Source organism: Cupressus sempervirens, chromosome 11 (assembly GCF_028749045.1).
Source record: "Cupressus sempervirens isolate cs-2001-9-10 chromosome 11, ASM2874904v1, whole genome shotgun sequence".
NCBI classification, from domain to species: Eukaryota; Viridiplantae; Streptophyta; class Pinopsida; order Cupressales; family Cupressaceae; genus Cupressus; species Cupressus sempervirens.
The window spans coordinates 410,750,907-410,767,364 of NC_143128.1; the positions used below are offsets into that span (position 1 = coordinate 410,750,907).

Genomic DNA, 16,458 nt, shown 5'->3' on the forward strand with positions numbered 1-16,458 from the left:
AAAAGGAGAGTATGAATTAATATTGTTAAAGACAGAAGTAGGGGAAAAGAGGACAGCAACAAGTACTACGGGAGAAGGAGAGGCTACGGAAGAAGACAAAAACCTGCAAATGAAAAATATACAAGATGCCATGGCCAATATGGAAATAAAAGAGAACCAACTCAGAGAACAAATTGAAGAAGTTAGATCATGGGCTAACATAGTAAAGGGGCCAACAAACACTCCTATTGACAACATAGAAAAACAAGTTCGGAGACAGATTAGAGAGGAAAAAGAAAGAAATGAGAAAGCAGCAAATATCGTCATCAAAGGACTACGAGACTATGGAGAACAGGAGAAAACAACGGATTTAGTTAAAGACTTCTTTAAAGACAATTAGACTGGCATGGAACAACCATACAAGCACAAAGAATCGGAAAATGGATTAGAGGAGGCAAAGATCGACATGTTAGAGTGACAATGAGGAATACAAGGGATAAAAACAACATTTTCAGCAAGAGGAAGTTTCTTAGAGGCACACACATATATCTTGATGATGATCTCACCGTAACTCAGCAAGAAGAAAGGAGGAAGGAATGGGAAAAAGTGAAAATAACAAGAGAAAATGGCAAGTGGGCGTGGCTACAAAATGGCAAAGCCCAAATCAGTGACAAAATCACACGCAATAAATAGGAACTCGGGCCCACCCAGGAATATTTAACTATAGTTAGCTGGAACTGTAGAGGTTATCCTTGGAGAAGAGGACTTGGGTTAGGGCCGATAGCTAAAGATAATGACGTCATTATGCTTACCGAGACTCATGAACATGATGGATGTAGGGTTCTAGATTTTGAAGGGTATAAGAAAGTATCACTATGGAATGAGAAGATAGATAATGGTAAGGGGCATGGAGGCATCACCGTTTTAATAAAAGAAACTTGGAGCAGATTTGTAAACTTAGAGAAAGAAGATGTAAACAAGCAGTATATTTGGATAAAAATAACAGAGAATCGGATTTCTACAAGGGTGGCAATTTGTTACTTTGCCCCAAAAGGCTCAAAATGTATAAAAAGCATAGACTGGATCGAGAAGACCCGTTCACTGCACTCAAAAAAGACATAGCAGCCTTTAGCTCTTTAGGGGAAATAATGATAATAGGGGATTTCAATGCTAGAACATCAAACAACCAAACTCTCAATCTTAAGGAGAGTTGCAATGAAAGCAGAGACCCAGTTTGGCTTGAAGAAGAAGGGATACAAAAATGGGAAAGATCTTCAAGGGATAGCATGGGAAAGATAAATCATTTTGGTGCTGAATTACTAGGTTTATGCTGCCTATATAACATGGTCATATGCAATGGTATGGAAAAGTGGCCTAAATCAGGTGGAATCACATGCAAAAGATACAATGGACAAAGTGTTGTTGATTATGTAATATGCTTGCAATACTATGTTGCAAAGATAATTAACTTTGAGATAGAGGATTGCCCCATGGAGCTAAAATCTGATCATAACCCCCTCTTGATAAGGGTGGCCACTCACTTTAAAGATTGACATATTCTCCCAAAACCTTCAGAAAAGAGGAAGATGATTCCGATTGACAAAGTTTTAATGACACAAGAAAACCATGCTACTTTCCAAAACTCTCTTTTGCAGCTGTCCAGGGTTCCGAGAAACCATCTCGAGTCTGATAAACAACATTTCATGGACAAGGATAATCTTGTTCTTACTATCATTAAAGCACTGGAGGAGTGTAAAAGATCTAGGGCCACAAGAGAAGCCAAGAACACTTTTTCGGCCAATCCGTGGTTTGATGAAGAGTGCAAAATGGCAAAAAGGAATTGGAAAATGAACATGAATAGAGAAAGTAGAAAGGAGTATGATCAGCTGATTAAAAAGAAGAAAGAAGAGTATGTGAACTAGAGAAGAATCGAGTTGATTAATCTTGGTAAAAAGAACCCCAAAATTTTTTGGAAGGAGCTTCAGTAGAGAAAAACTCAGATAGAGAACAACATAATAGGAACCAAGTGGCTGGAATATGCCAAGACTCTCTACGAGTGTGATCTAGGAGAGCGTAGAACCATGCAAATAGAGACTACAGGGGGGTTCTTCAGCGAAAAGGATATTATTCAAGGCATAAGGAGGTTAGCTGCTAGTAAAGCTGCACAAGATATAGATGGGCTACAAGTTGAATACCTAAAATGGGGTGTTGAAACCCTCACACCCACACATCACTAAGATTTTCAACAATGTCAATAGAGAAGGTTTCCCTGTAAAATGGACAACAAGTGTGGTGATCCCACTCCACAAAAGTGGAGATATAAACAATCCTTCTAATTACCGAACCATCATGATCAATCCACTAATTGGCAAGTTCTTTGGTAGCTTGGTAGAACAAAAAATCAGCAACTGGGCTGAAACAGAAGGCAAACGTGCAAAAGGGCAAGCAGGGTTTAGACCGAAACACTCTACTATAGATCACGACATCACTTTTAGACACTTGATAGAGAAAGTTTGGGACACTCTGGGGAACGAGGCTTTTTGTTGTTTTGTGGACTTTAAAAAAGCATTTGACACAGTGCCACGTAATAAGTTATGGGATAGAATGGAAGAGTTGGAAGTTCCTAAAGAACTTAGATCAGCGGTTTACAGATTATATGAGCAAGTCAAAGCTAAAATCAGAACGATAGAAGGGCTATCAGAAGATTTTGACAGCAACATCGGGGTTAAGCAAGGATGTCTGCTATCTCCAACATTATTCTGGCTCTATATCGACAAGTTAGAAGAGTGGATAAACAAGACCAATGGTGAGGGGGTGCAGCTGGCCCACTTTGTGATAAGATTGCTCTTATATGCAGATGATCTCATAATTCTTGCTAAGACAGCTAAAGGTTTGAAATAACACTTGAAAGCACTAGAATTTTTTTGTCATGAAGTAGGAATGCAAGTTAACACTAGCAAAACTAAAATTATGATCTTCTCGCTGAAGAAGAATAGGGGCATACAAGATGAGTTTTTGTTTGAAAATAGCCCCCTTGAGATTGTGGAAGATTACAAATACTTGGGCATCGATTTTCATAACAAACTCAATTGGGATACTTGCAGATCAAAAAGGATACAAGGGGGATGGAAGGCGTTATACTCTTTACAAAACAAGTGCAGGAATGCAAAATTATGGGATTGGATGACCATGAAAACTCTTTTTGGTTTGCTGGTCACTCCGGTTATTCTATACGGATGTGAAGTGTGGGGCAATAGTATGTCCGAACAGAAATGGCGGCAAGTAGAAAGAATTCAAAAACACTTCATCACATGCAATCTTAAAGTCAAGACCACAGTTCCGTATGAGATCCTTTTGGCGGAGGTGGGTTCCTTTCCATTAGAAGCCGTCGCATTGGTCCGGATGCTAAGCTATTTATAGAAAACCCAAGGTTTGGAAACACATCGTTGGCCCAAGTTGGTCATAGAGGAAAAACTTGTGAGGTGGAGAAGCACATGGATGAAGCAAAATGACAAATGGATGCGAAAATGGGATATCAACATCCGAACTTGCTTGGATAACATTAAAGAAATAAAGAAGTTTGTCAATGAAAAATTTCGCAATATTCTATGGACAAGACACATAGGACGGAAAAAATCTTATTACATTAAAAAATTTAATCCCACTTCTAGTCATGATGGAAAGGCCTATATAAGAGCACCTATTAACTGGAAAGCAAAAATGTTGATGGCACAACTTAGAACTAGTTCACATCAGCTGCGATGTGAAACTGGTAGATGGCAAGTTCCAAAGGAAGAATGGGCGGACAGAACATGTTTATTCTATAATATAGGAACTGTTGAGACAGAGCAACACTTTGTCAAGGAGTGTCTAGCTTACAACGACATCAAATCTGATTATACAAAAATACTGCAGAACAAGGACTTCAACTATTTATTTGAGGAAGATCAAGTGAAGAGAATAGCGGATTTGATTATCAAATTTCAAAGAAGGAGAAACAAGTTAACCAAAACTTTGCAACTGACTAGTTTCGCTCCTGACTCGGGAGGGTGATTGCATGGGTTCCATAGACTACTTTAGTCTCGTGGACGTCATTAAAATCTATCATATCATATCATATCATGCACTTGCCTCAGCTGGGAGATCAATTTCCATGTCATTTGAAGGGTTTTGGTAAATATAAATTCTCTAAGAGTCATCCTGCCCCCAAGCAGGCTGTGTTAGGGGACTCACTGTTCTGTAGAGAGCTTGGCTTTTCAGTTTCAGTGGTTTTCTATAGTAGTGCTATATCGGGCACTTGGCAACTACTTCAGCTTCAATTCTGTTTCAGTGCAAATTGGTTTCTTTTTCAATGCTTTGGCAAAATTTCTGTAAAGTGATGGAAGTTGTTAAAATATTTCCATTGAGTGTTTTAAAAGTGACTTTTTTTATTTTGACGTTAACTGTTGAGTATTTTGTAAAGTGATGCCACCAAGTTAGTATTAAGATAATATCTTATACTTTCTATAATAGTCAACTACTTGTTTGTAGTCCGTCTTTCAGTCTAGATAGGAATGTTTCCTATCCCGTCTATTTTTTCTTCAGTCCAGATAGGAATGTTTCCTATCTTGTCTCTAGTTTTGTTTCTAATTCCGTCTTCAGTCTACGTTGTTTCTAAAAGAAACAACGTCCTTGTAATTCTTTATAAGGAACACATTTGTTCCTCTGTTAATTAATCAATCATCTAGAAATCCATTAATCTGCCAACTCTTCTTGAATCTTGTAACATGGTATCAGAGCCATGATAAAGAATTTTTCGAAAAATTTATAATTTCTTCTGAAATTATCTGCTAAATTTTTTGAAATTATTTTTAGGGATTTCTCTATAGCATGTCCAAGATTTCTACTTTTTTGAGAAATTTATTTGTGCCCATCTAAGTTTCAGCTAGGGTTTATGAATTTGAAAATTGCATCCGTGCAAAACGAAAGTTGTTTTTATCTGCTCATGCTTGCGTCTAGCGTTCTAATCACGATCTTGTTATTATTGTGACTTGTCTTCATTCCTGCCTACACTTGGCATTCTGTTCGTGCTTGCGCCTGGTCTTCATTTCCGCTCACATCTGGTTTTCAACTTGTAACTAGTATTTCCGCCCACGCTTGATATCCTTTTTTCTCTACAAATCAAGACAGGAAGTTGCGTATTTCCTTTTTTGTTTGCCTGCATCTGCAAATCGCGCCATATCCATCTGTAAACTCGCGATTTTTGGAGGTCTTTTTTGGCATTTTTTGTGCAAATTTTTTTTTTACGACCAACAACCTGCAATCTCGACCATTTGTGGAGTTAAAACTCCAATCTTCAGTGCGGCCTTTGCCTCTAATAGAACTCTGTAGCAAAAACGACCATTTTTATCAAGAAATCTGAAGTTTTTTCAAGCTTTTTTCGGCCAGGGCCTTTTTTTCGAAACCCAAATTTTTGGGGTCGAAAAAATATTTTGTTTGCAGATTCTTGGTGGGTTTCTCAAGAGCTCAACTGAGTTGTTGTCCGTTTTTTCTGGATGCCTCAATTTTTGTGCCTCAATTTTCGAGCTAGCAGATCTAGAAAACGACAGTAGATTCCTTCTGGGTTTTTCAAGCTCTCTTCTGGGTCATTCTCTGATTCTTCTGGGTCTTTCGTATTTTTGCCTCGAAGAATGTGCCTTCACAGATTTTTGACAGTTTTCATTGAAAAACGTGCCATGGCATCTCTGACAAATATTCTGCTTGAACATAATTCCAAATTCAATGGTCGCAATTATGGAACTTGGAAGTAGCACATCATCGCGATCTTCGAATATCGAAACACCGATCAACTTGTTCTGGGTGTTAGGTAGCGTCTGACTCCTCCGGGTTTTGATCAAGATACATGGGATCTGAACAATCGAGAGGCAGTAATGCTTCTCAAACTATCCGTAGCTGATGACCAGCTTTCTCAGATTCCATCCGGCAAGACAGCTGCCGAAATCTGGACACATCTAAAAGGTCTTCATGAGACTTCCGACAAGAGCATAGCCTTCTTTCTCAAAAACACTCTGTTTTCTATTGTCATGGATGAGCGCACCTCGCTCCAGGCACACCTGAATCGGATTCAGGAAATCCGTGATCAGTTACTTGCCATCGGTCGCAAGATGGAGGGAGAGGATATTGTGGTAATCACTCTTCGGAGTTTACCAAAATCCTATGAGCATTTTATCGAGACTCTCAACATCACATCTACTGGTGTTGATCTAAAGTTCACTGATCTCTGCACCCTGCTGCTTCAGCAAGATCGATGGAAACAACAGTTTGGTAGCAGCTTCAATTCCACCTCCACTGAGCAAGCCTTTGCTACAAAATCCTTTCAACAGAACATTGGCAACCATCAGTCTTCTCAGCCTTCCCAGCATCAACCTTCTGCTCAATCCTTGGATGGCTCTACGAAGCAAAATGTACAGTGTAATTACTGTCACAAGTTCGGCCATATGAAATTCGAGTGCCGGAAACGTTTGGCTGCCCAAGCAAGGCAAAATGCTTCCCAACCAACAACACAAGTTGTCGAGCTTCCTGATCAAGGCGAAGCTGCATTTTTTGCCTTCTGAATTTGAAATGTTTTTTTGGGTTTGTTGATTTTCTCCTCAAAAATCATTTCAAGTTGTCTGTAATACGCAAGGTTTTGTGAGATTCTGGGTTTTACCGTTTTTTCCACAAAAACGAAGTTTTGTAATTGCAACTTATTTTGAGTCATAGCACTCTTCTAGCAAAGCTTCTTGGTTTCAGCATTCTGTAGATCTAGGGAGGGTCTCAGTTATCACAGAATGTTCCGACATCCGTACGTTGACCATTAAGGGAGGGTATTAAGAGAATATCTTATGCTTTCTATAATAGTCAACTACTTGTCTGTAGTCCGTCTTTCAGTCTAGATAGGAATGTTTCCAATCCCGTCTCTTTTTTCTTCAGTCCAGATAGGAATGTTTCCTATCCTGTCTCTAGTTTTGTTTCTAATTCCGTCTTCAGTCTACGTTGTTTCTTTTAGAAACAACGTCCTTGTAATTCTTTATAGGGAACACATTTGTTCCTCTGTTAATTAATCAATCATCCAAAAATCCATTAATTTGCCAACTCTTCTTGAATCTTGTAGCAGTTAGATGTCTAGGCTGTGGAGGTCAAAAGTTGTTTTTAAAATGGTTTAATGTGGGGCCTTTTCAAGAGAACCCAATATTTAAATACTTGAAATGCCCTATTAATTTGCTCTATTTTTTGGAGTTCAGCCTCTCAATTTTTTCATTTTGAGGTTTCGCAATACAAAGATGGTGTGGACTGAGCTTTGGAGTTCTTGGAGTTCTCGAGGATAAAACATTTTGCAATTCGTATGGGTTTAGTGGTGAAAGACAGACGCTAGCTGGTTCGTTCAAACAATATGTTCAATTCACATAACTTTGAAGCTTGGTGATTAGAGTTTTGCAAGGATGGAGATCGATAGGGTATTTTGAATTCAACTTAAAGGTTTTTTTGTCGTTTGTGATTTTAGTGATTTTGATGCATATGCAAGTTTTAAGTGAATTTTGAGACTTGGCTATGCACTCTAATCCACAGGCTGGCCTAAATTCTGTTTTGTTTGCTTATGGGTATGGATTCAATGCACTTTCCATGCACTTTCCTTAGCTGGGTCACTTCCATGTCATTTGAGGAGTTTTGGTGAATATTAATTCTCTAAGAGTAATCGTTCCCCCAGGCAGGCCATACAAGTGTGGGTAGCTTCAAATTTGGTGGCAAAAGTATATGGGTGAGATTGGAGGCTTGCAAGACATTCTTCTTAAGGCATTTGGACTATTGAAGGAGATGACATTGGTTTTTCTAAGGCAGTTTGGGGTTGGAAGTAGGCATTTTTGAAGGACTAGCTAGTCTCTCTAGTGCTGGATGGCAGCCAATCAGCTACAGAAGATTCATCTGGAGGTTTTCTGAGCATTTATCAGTCCCTAATAAGTGAATCTCTCTTGTCAAAGTGCCCTCATAATTCTGATTTCTAAACAGTTTTGAGGGGTCTTGCTATTTTTGAGAAGGCTTCTTTGACCTATCAGTGCAGTTAGAGGCTGATTTTTCCGTCAAGGGAAGGCAGTATGTATTGTTTTGATGACTGAGCATCAAATCATGACTCGTAGCAGATCTGTGATGAACTTTCAGACTGCAATTTAGAGGTATTTCTGTTTGTTTTGTGTTTGTCATGCCTTGTAGTATCATTTACTATGAATATGGTATGTCTGGAATTTTTAATGTATTTCCAATTCTATGTATAAGCTTTGAAACAAATAAAAAATATCAGACCTATCAGCAAGCATTTTCAGTTGTATTGGCAAGTAACCTTGAGTGGCAAAATCCATTTTTCAAAACAATTTTTTTTTTTGGTTATTACAACAAGTGAGAGTTGACTTGATTTATTCACTTCTCTTCTCATATGCTCTTGTTGAAACCTGATGTATCGCCTTTTTTACCCAAAATAAAAATAATTTAAAATTAAGATAATTTATCTTATATTATAAAGTCTTCTAAAATTAATGTATTTCTAAAAGTAAATTATTTAATTAATATAAATGAAAGAAGCTTTATAATATTAATAACTACAATATAAAAATAAATTAATAAATATCTGTAAATCACAGAGAGGTTGATGTCTGCTGAAGAGAATTGACAGGCAGAGGATCAGTTACAGGTCCTGGCCTTTTTTATAGACAAGAAGCACTCAAGGAGGACACAATTCTTACACAAAACCCAAAAACATAGCTTTGGCTAGGACACGCCCAGGTGTACACTGTACCCCAAGTTGGACACACAGTGTGCCCCTTCTCCAATGCCCAATGTACAGCCAGAGAACTTAACTATGCTCTCTCTCTTGTGCCCTATGTCCTCTCACATGCCTTAATTCTTATTGTTCTTGTTGCATTTTCTTTGCACTATTTTTTCATGAGTCATCTCCTTCTGCTTCTCAATTCGCACATTATGACATATATATTCTTTTAAGGGGTGATTTCCAAAACATCACATCCTCTTGAAAAGGTCACCTTTAATTACACTTGAATATTTATAATCATTCTTCTCTTTTAAGAGTGTTTTTGATAAATATTCTTTATTAGTATTTCTTTAAACCAAAAGATTATAATATCTTCTTTTTTATCTCCCCTTTTAATTCTAGAAAAATTATTTTATATGTTTATTTTCTCTTGGATAAAATGTCACATAACAATGTCAGAGGGTAACTATCTGAGTTCGTAATTTTTGATTTACACGCAACAAACAAATTTTGAACACTCGGAAGCTTGAATGATATGTTTTTTGTGTTAATTTGTTAATGGTGTTTTGGCTGTGCTATTTATATGCTGTTATATATTTTGTCTAAAGTTTTGATACTATCCTGGAGGTTTCAAGTTTGGTGTTTTCAGTTTTGATGTGACTGTGTGTACCCAAGGTTGCTAAGTTCTCACTATGTGTATATTCCACTCATGTTATGCATGTTGCCTTGGTAAAAATATAATTTGAAGTATACAACTATTGTGTGCTCTAAAATATGTAGATTGCTAAGATATTTTGTCAATTGGCTATTGCAGCTGAAAAATTTGAAAAATCTTTTTGATGATAAGGCAAAGCAACTTGTAGAATCATTTTTGTTACTCACTGGTGCTCCATTTCGGTAAGGAACATGTCCCACGGGGCAATTTCATTTATCATTTTAATTATGCTTGTGTTTTATTCTTTGTTTTAGATCATAAATTGTATCCTTCTTTTCTGATTTGGTAAGGATTTCTATCATACCATTTTTCAAACAATATTACAAACGTTATTGTTGAGGCCAGTTACTTAATTTTTTAAATTTCTTTTTGTATTTTATTGCAACCACATTCTCTATTTATTTTGCCTTGTTAAAATATATTAAGAGCCTTTCTCTCCAGTTTTCTATGAAATGTACAGGTGTTATTACATTGGGAATTGATGAATCTGAGTGCTCAAAGTGCTCAATATTCATCCCTTTCATATTGCCTAGCTCCTGCAAATTTCTTCCTTGTCTGTCACCTAATTTGGTGCGACAAACATTGGATGTTGGAGTCTGTAGAGACCCAAGGAACAGAAGCAAGTTCTACTTTTGCATTGGGTATTATTTGTTGTCCAATAGTGTCGACCACCTTTTCAGACATCCCCATTCTTGAGCCTTCTTTGCTGTCTCACGGTATCTACCACCTTTTCATGAAATTACTATCATTTAATCACAGTTACATGATCACTTCTACTAAACAATTGCTTTTACAACATAAGAAAGACTTTCACCAATATTCATTAACATTCGCAAAAATACAATAACTTCATTGATAATTTCTGCAGTATAGGCTTAGCATCAACTATTCTTAGAAATTATTTGCTTAAGTGATTTTTTTATAACCTCTCAAGGGACAGCTTTAGAGGTAAAGTAATAATAAAACATTCAAACATAAAAGTACTCTTTAAAAAGGATATAAAAAACACTTTCAGGACAATCTAATTCTAAAATAACTATTACGATAATAGATAGCTTCTATTATTATTTAATGGTTACCTGTTTGTAATCTATTATAAATATTAGAATGTTTCTAATATTTAATTAGTCTGTAGTTATCTATTAGCTAGAATAGAATGTTTCTATTCTTTATGATCATTTCCTAAGGAAACATCATGCATTCTTTTGTATATATTGACCTCTCAGTCATTGTTACTATTAAGCAAGTATTTTACCAATTACTTCGTAATATGGTATCATGGCTACAGTACCTTTTTTAACAAATTTTTCAAATAAAAATTCGAATGAATTCTTCCAATTATTTTTGAAAAATTTGAGTTTGTTGAAACTGGTTTGTTTTTCCATAAATTTTTGTGGCCCTTGCTTCTAAAACAAAATGAGTATATTGGTTGTCACAGGTGTGAGTTTTGGGTGGCACTTTTGGGCGGTTGTGGTTTGCAAATTGCGAGTTTGTCTCCAAAATCACAAGTTTGCTTGTCTGCATTTTTCCTCCGCATGATCACGACCTCTTTCTGCCCTGCTCAGCCACATTCAGCCTTGTTGTTCGGCCCTATTCAGTGGTGGTTATTTGCAGGAAGTTTATTTTGCTTTTTTTTTAATAGATGCAAATATGTTTTTTTGGCCATTTTTCCCAATTTTTCACCTTTTTTAGCTTTATTAAGGGTGTCTAGGGTTTCTCAAACCCTCAGTAATAGATCCGTGCTCTGCAATTGTGTTTTTTCTGCAAATCTGCCATTGATATCAATTTTTTTTCAGCTCAGGACGTTTTTGTTTGAAATTGTAATTTTTTGGCTTGATTTTTTTATTGTTTACAAATTCTTGGTGGGTTTTTTGAGAGCTCAATTGGGTTGTCGTTAGATTTTTTTGGGTGCCTCAACTTTCGAGCTAACAAAACCAAAATCCGACTACCTATTATTTGTGGGTTTTTCGAGATCTCTTTTGGGTACCCCTTCAATTTTTTTGGTTCTTATATTTTTTGCCTTTAAGTACACACCTACACATATTTTCATGCTTTTTCATTGAAAAATGTGCTATGTCATCTCTGACTAATATTCTGCTCGAAGGTAATTCAAAATTCAATGGTTGAAATTATGGCATATGGAAGGAACAAATACTAGCAAACTATGAATATCAGAATATTGATAAGATTGTTCTTGGTGTTACAAAGCGCCCGACAGTAGTTGGTACTAATCAAGATACATGAGATCTAAATAATCGGGAGATGGCGATGCTTCTCAAATTATCTGTAGCTGATGAACAACTCCCTCAAATTCCATCCGGCAAAATAGGAGTCGAGATATGGGAGCATCTCAAGAAACTTCATGAGATTTCAGACAAAAGAAAAGCCTTCTTTCTCAAGAACATTTTTTTTTCTATTATTATGGATGAGCGGAAATTGCTCCAGGAACACTTGAATAGGATTCAGGAAATACGTGATTAGTTGCTTGCCATTGGATGCAAGATGGAGGAATAGTACGTTGTTTTCATAACCCTCAAAAGTTTTCCCAAGTGCTATGAGCATTTTATTGAGACTCTCAACATCACTTCTACTGGTGTTGATTTGAAGTTCAAAGATCTCTGCACACTTCTACTTCAGCAAGATTGGTGGAAACAACAATTTGCTAGCAATTCCACCTCCACCTCCATAGAGCAAGCGTTTGGTGCTAAATCCTTTTAGAAGGATAAAGGCAAGTCTCAGCAGTCTTCTTGGTAGAATTTCTCTACTCCTGCTTCAAAAGGTTCTAGGAAAAAGAACATTCAATGCAACTATTGCACAAGTATGGTCACATGAAGGTTGAAGGTCATAAATGCTTAGCTTCCCAATGAAAGCAATTAGGTTCGCAACTCAAAGCGAACGATGCAATGCACACTGAGGCGACGGAATTTGGCTTTTACACCTTCATGGCTAAAAGAGCTGTATATCATGTGAAGTTGTTTGCTTGGTACATTGATCCAGTTGCCTCTTGTCATTTCACCCCCTACAGAGACTGGTTGGTTGACTACCAACCTTATTCAAGTTCTGTTATTTTTGGTGGTGGAGAAGAGTACATTGTTGTCGGTAAAGGCAACATTCAGATTCAGTCTACTGGGAGGAATCTCATTTTTCTCGATGTGTACTACATTCCAGGGATGGAACTAAATCTATTCTCAGTCAGTCAGTTGCTGCAACACTCTCCACTATTTGATGTCACCTTCAGTTCACATCAGTGTACCATCACTAATAGGGCAACTCAATCTATTGTTGTAGTGGGTTTGGCGGATCATGGTTTGAAATATCCCAAACCAGATATTCACTCGATTTCCTTTTCAACAGTACATTTTGGATTGAACATTGCAGATGTATTACAAACATAATAAAAAACTAGTAGAAATCCCAAAAGATATTTAACCAGCTTCTTCTTGAATATAATATTCAAAACTCAAATATAGGCAAATGTAATACGATGCAACAATAAAACCAGAAGATTCTCCACAAGATAATAATCCCTTATTTCCAAAATAACATTCTAGATTTGAGCATATAACAATGTGTTACAAACCAGTAATATAAAAACCAGCAAACTCTTTAACTCTTTAAAATATGTTATTGCATTATACAACAACACTAACAAATCCAATCTTAAATACAAATTAACAGTCAGATTGGAATACTAAAATAAGAACCTGTAAGTGCATATGAAACACCTGAACTGATGTTTCCTCGGAAGGTTTGCGTCCACTGTCTGCTGGCACGAGGGTCTACGTCCTCATACTAGCTGAAAGATGAAGCTTTTCAAATACTCTCACAAGAGAGAACTGAAATCTGGAATAATAAAACAAGCATGCCCAGGAATGAGCCTCTTTCCCTTTTTATTACACAAACTAAGACTCATTGACTCCCCTTTGGCTTTCATCCTATTCCCTTGTGACTCTTCAACTTCCCTGTAGCATTTCATCTTATTATTCCTCCTTGAGCTTTTGCCCTCTTTATAACATTAAATTGACCTTTTAATAATTTGAGTCTACGCTCTCCTACTCAATTTTAACATTATATATAATAAGACTTCAATATTTCTAATGTCCCAAAAAGGGGACATTACAAATCTCCCTCTCTTAAAATTGGTTGTCGTTAAACAATTAGTACGAGGATCCCATACGTATTGGCAAGTAGACTTGTAGCCCAAACTTAAAGCAAATCCAGACACACTGCGAAGCAAGGTGTCAATCTGCAATCCATCCATTAACTCGTTCCTTGGGTCTTGATGGAACTATACATTTTTGCAATATTCAAATTCCCAAATGTCATGCCAGGGGGAGAATCTTCATGTTCACTAGCTTGAAATGTACAGGTCTGGGGATCTTTTCAACAACCGAGGTCGGGATGTGATTGAAGAGAAATTTTTTGTGATAGGGTACAAGCAGTATTTGTCATCTGTTTTTAATCACTTTGAAGTTGTGGTATAATGAAGGGTTGTAGATAGTTTTATAATGCTTCTCCAATCAGCAAATGCGACCTGCTCAAGTGTCCTAAATCTGACACAGTCATAGTATTTGTTTAAATGGCCACTATCATTTGGAATTTACTCTTATTTCATAATCATTCTGAAAATTGTAATGTATGCTCATTGTTCCAGCATTTTTCCTAACCATTGGCCATCTCAAAGTCTTGAGCTCACAATATAGCAGCAGTCGTCATTTCCAGGAATGGAATTTTGAGGCAAAAGGCATATTATCCACACCCAAAAAAAAAAACTCAGAAAATATGATGAAGTTCATGCATACTCAGAACGTATGCCCAGATAAAAAAAATGTGGAAACCTTCAAGAAATATGTATCAGTGTCTGGAACACTGGCTTTTACTCCTGCAAATTCAATGCCAGAGTACAAAGTAACATGTACAAAAAATCATGACAGTATTTGAAGCAGTTATAGTGATGCTTATCAATGTGATGTGGGAATGTTCATTGTTTTAAAACATGAAAGTAATTGTCAAGAGACCAAGACACAAAGTTGTCAATCATTAGTAGCAATGAAAGAGTAGTGTTGTATAGTATCAGGAGGCATTGTAATGATGAATGAATGATGTCAAGACATGTGACAATAGTGATCGTCAATAAAAGTTCAGTCATGATCGGCCTCTTATTGAAGGACAGAGGATACAAGGGTGAGAATGGAGCATTGTATCAACAGAAATTATACTGTCATAATGGGATTTACTGTTAGAGAAGAAGGGAAGAGGCCATTGTGACTAAGTAGACAAAGCAAAGGAGTGCCCACAATTCATGTAGACAGCAGATAATTTTTATAGTTTCAACAGAATAAGGGGTTTCTGGTAGGGGTTTACAGAATGAAATGAAGGTTTTTATCATTGAACCACCGTAAGCAAGGAAGATTGGTTAAGCCTCTTCCTATGTCTAGTTCAGACCCTGAGTTTTCTCTGTCAGACAAAGGTGTAATAGAGTTTATAATGCCACATTCTACTTTAGGCCAAACTTGTTCATCTACAAACCTTCGAAGCAGAAGGGCATTTTCATTAATGCCTGGTCAAAAAGTAGAGAATTATGAGAATGCTGTAGTTATTGAGCAATCTGAACTACACAACAATGTGGCTGTATTTTGTCCTCATAGTGTAACAGACGGAGTTTCAAGCATGAAGGCGAAATTGACTCATTGTTTATCATCTCAATTGCTAAGGCACTGGTTTACATACGAATGGTTTTCAGTGCAATTGATTGGCCATGGTTTGCCCGGAATGAGTTTGTAGAGTATTTGAATCATGCAGGTCTCAGGCATGTTCTTAATCTTACTCTTGTTGAATGGGGTGCTATACGCAGTTCTTTTGGTAAGCCACACAGTTTATCCAAAAGATTCCTACAAGAGGAAAGCGAGAAATTGGAACAGTATTATGAATCAGTACAGAAGCAATGGAAATATTGATTCGAAGTGTGTTTTACGCCAAATACATCGCTCATGCAGGGGTCGCAAGAACTTTCCGACCGAGGATATTGAATTACCTGTTATTAACCGGTGTTTTAACATCTAATGTTATTGCATTTTTATGCAGGTGTAAGGAGTCCATGTGGATCTGGAATATGAAGATTGTAAGCATAATGCGGCAACTGTCATAAGAAATATTGGGAGACAATACCAGCACAACACAAGCGATAGCGGAAGGCACTCAGAGCATCCAAAGACGGCATCAACCATTTGCATAAAACATATATTTATATGCATATGGAAGAGATAATGTTATCTGCGGATACGGAGTATGAGGTGCACGTATCATATAAAACATATTATAGCTACGACTTTAGCCTCTAGATTTTTCAAGTGCACAAAGAAGTAACGAGGTCCAAGCATATTCGTGTGAATGAAAAAGATTACCAATATGCCGATAGTTATACAAATGAGCTGTGTTAAACTATATTAAATTCTTGAAAAATTTGGTTAGTTACTTGTTATGAAAAGATGCATTATTTTGGAAAAGGCATAATGCCTTTTCGGTTTTTATAAATAGGAGATGTAAAAGCCAAACCAAGGAGAGACTTATGACATTATTCATTATTCATATTTTAAATTGTTTGCCTGCCTATGCACGACGATATATTATATTATTTTATTGGTGGAGAAATGAAGTTTTTGAACTAAGCCCGTGGGTTGAATTACGGAGTAAATTCATATGCGATTTCGGATAAATTCACAGTAAATAGATCATTTATAAGGAGTGTCTTTATTGTGATTTTATTTCCGGCAAATTTATTTATTTTAATTTTGGAGTTTTAAATTATTATTAAGTTGTGTCCTTTATAAACATTTTTATTATTTTCTATAAACATTTTAATATTTGGATAAGTGGACTGGATCATTGTTACATTTTAAATTAGATAAACGTAAATATTGTGAAATATTTTATTGTTTCCGTATTTATGTCTAATTTGTCTTCGCAGGAGTTAAAGTGCATTTTA

At 36.6% G+C, this 16,458-nt stretch overlaps 1 protein-coding gene across 2 annotated transcripts in view; it reads left to right on the forward strand.

Annotated features, from left to right (window-relative positions):
- Window positions 1–16,458, forward strand: part of LOC149530201 (SET domain-containing protein) — a 258,306-nt gene that overhangs the window by 30,881 nt on the left and 210,967 nt on the right. For both annotated transcript variants that reach the window (XR_016359071.1, XM_089811070.1), the window contains exon 5: window positions 9,573–9,655. Coding sequence is in view for 1 of the 2 variants with exons in the window: in XM_089811070.1 (XP_089667196.1) it covers window positions 9,573–9,655 (83 nt within the window). In the remaining variant the exon portion in view is untranslated. The remainder of the gene's footprint in view (window positions 1–9,572; window positions 9,656–16,458) is intronic.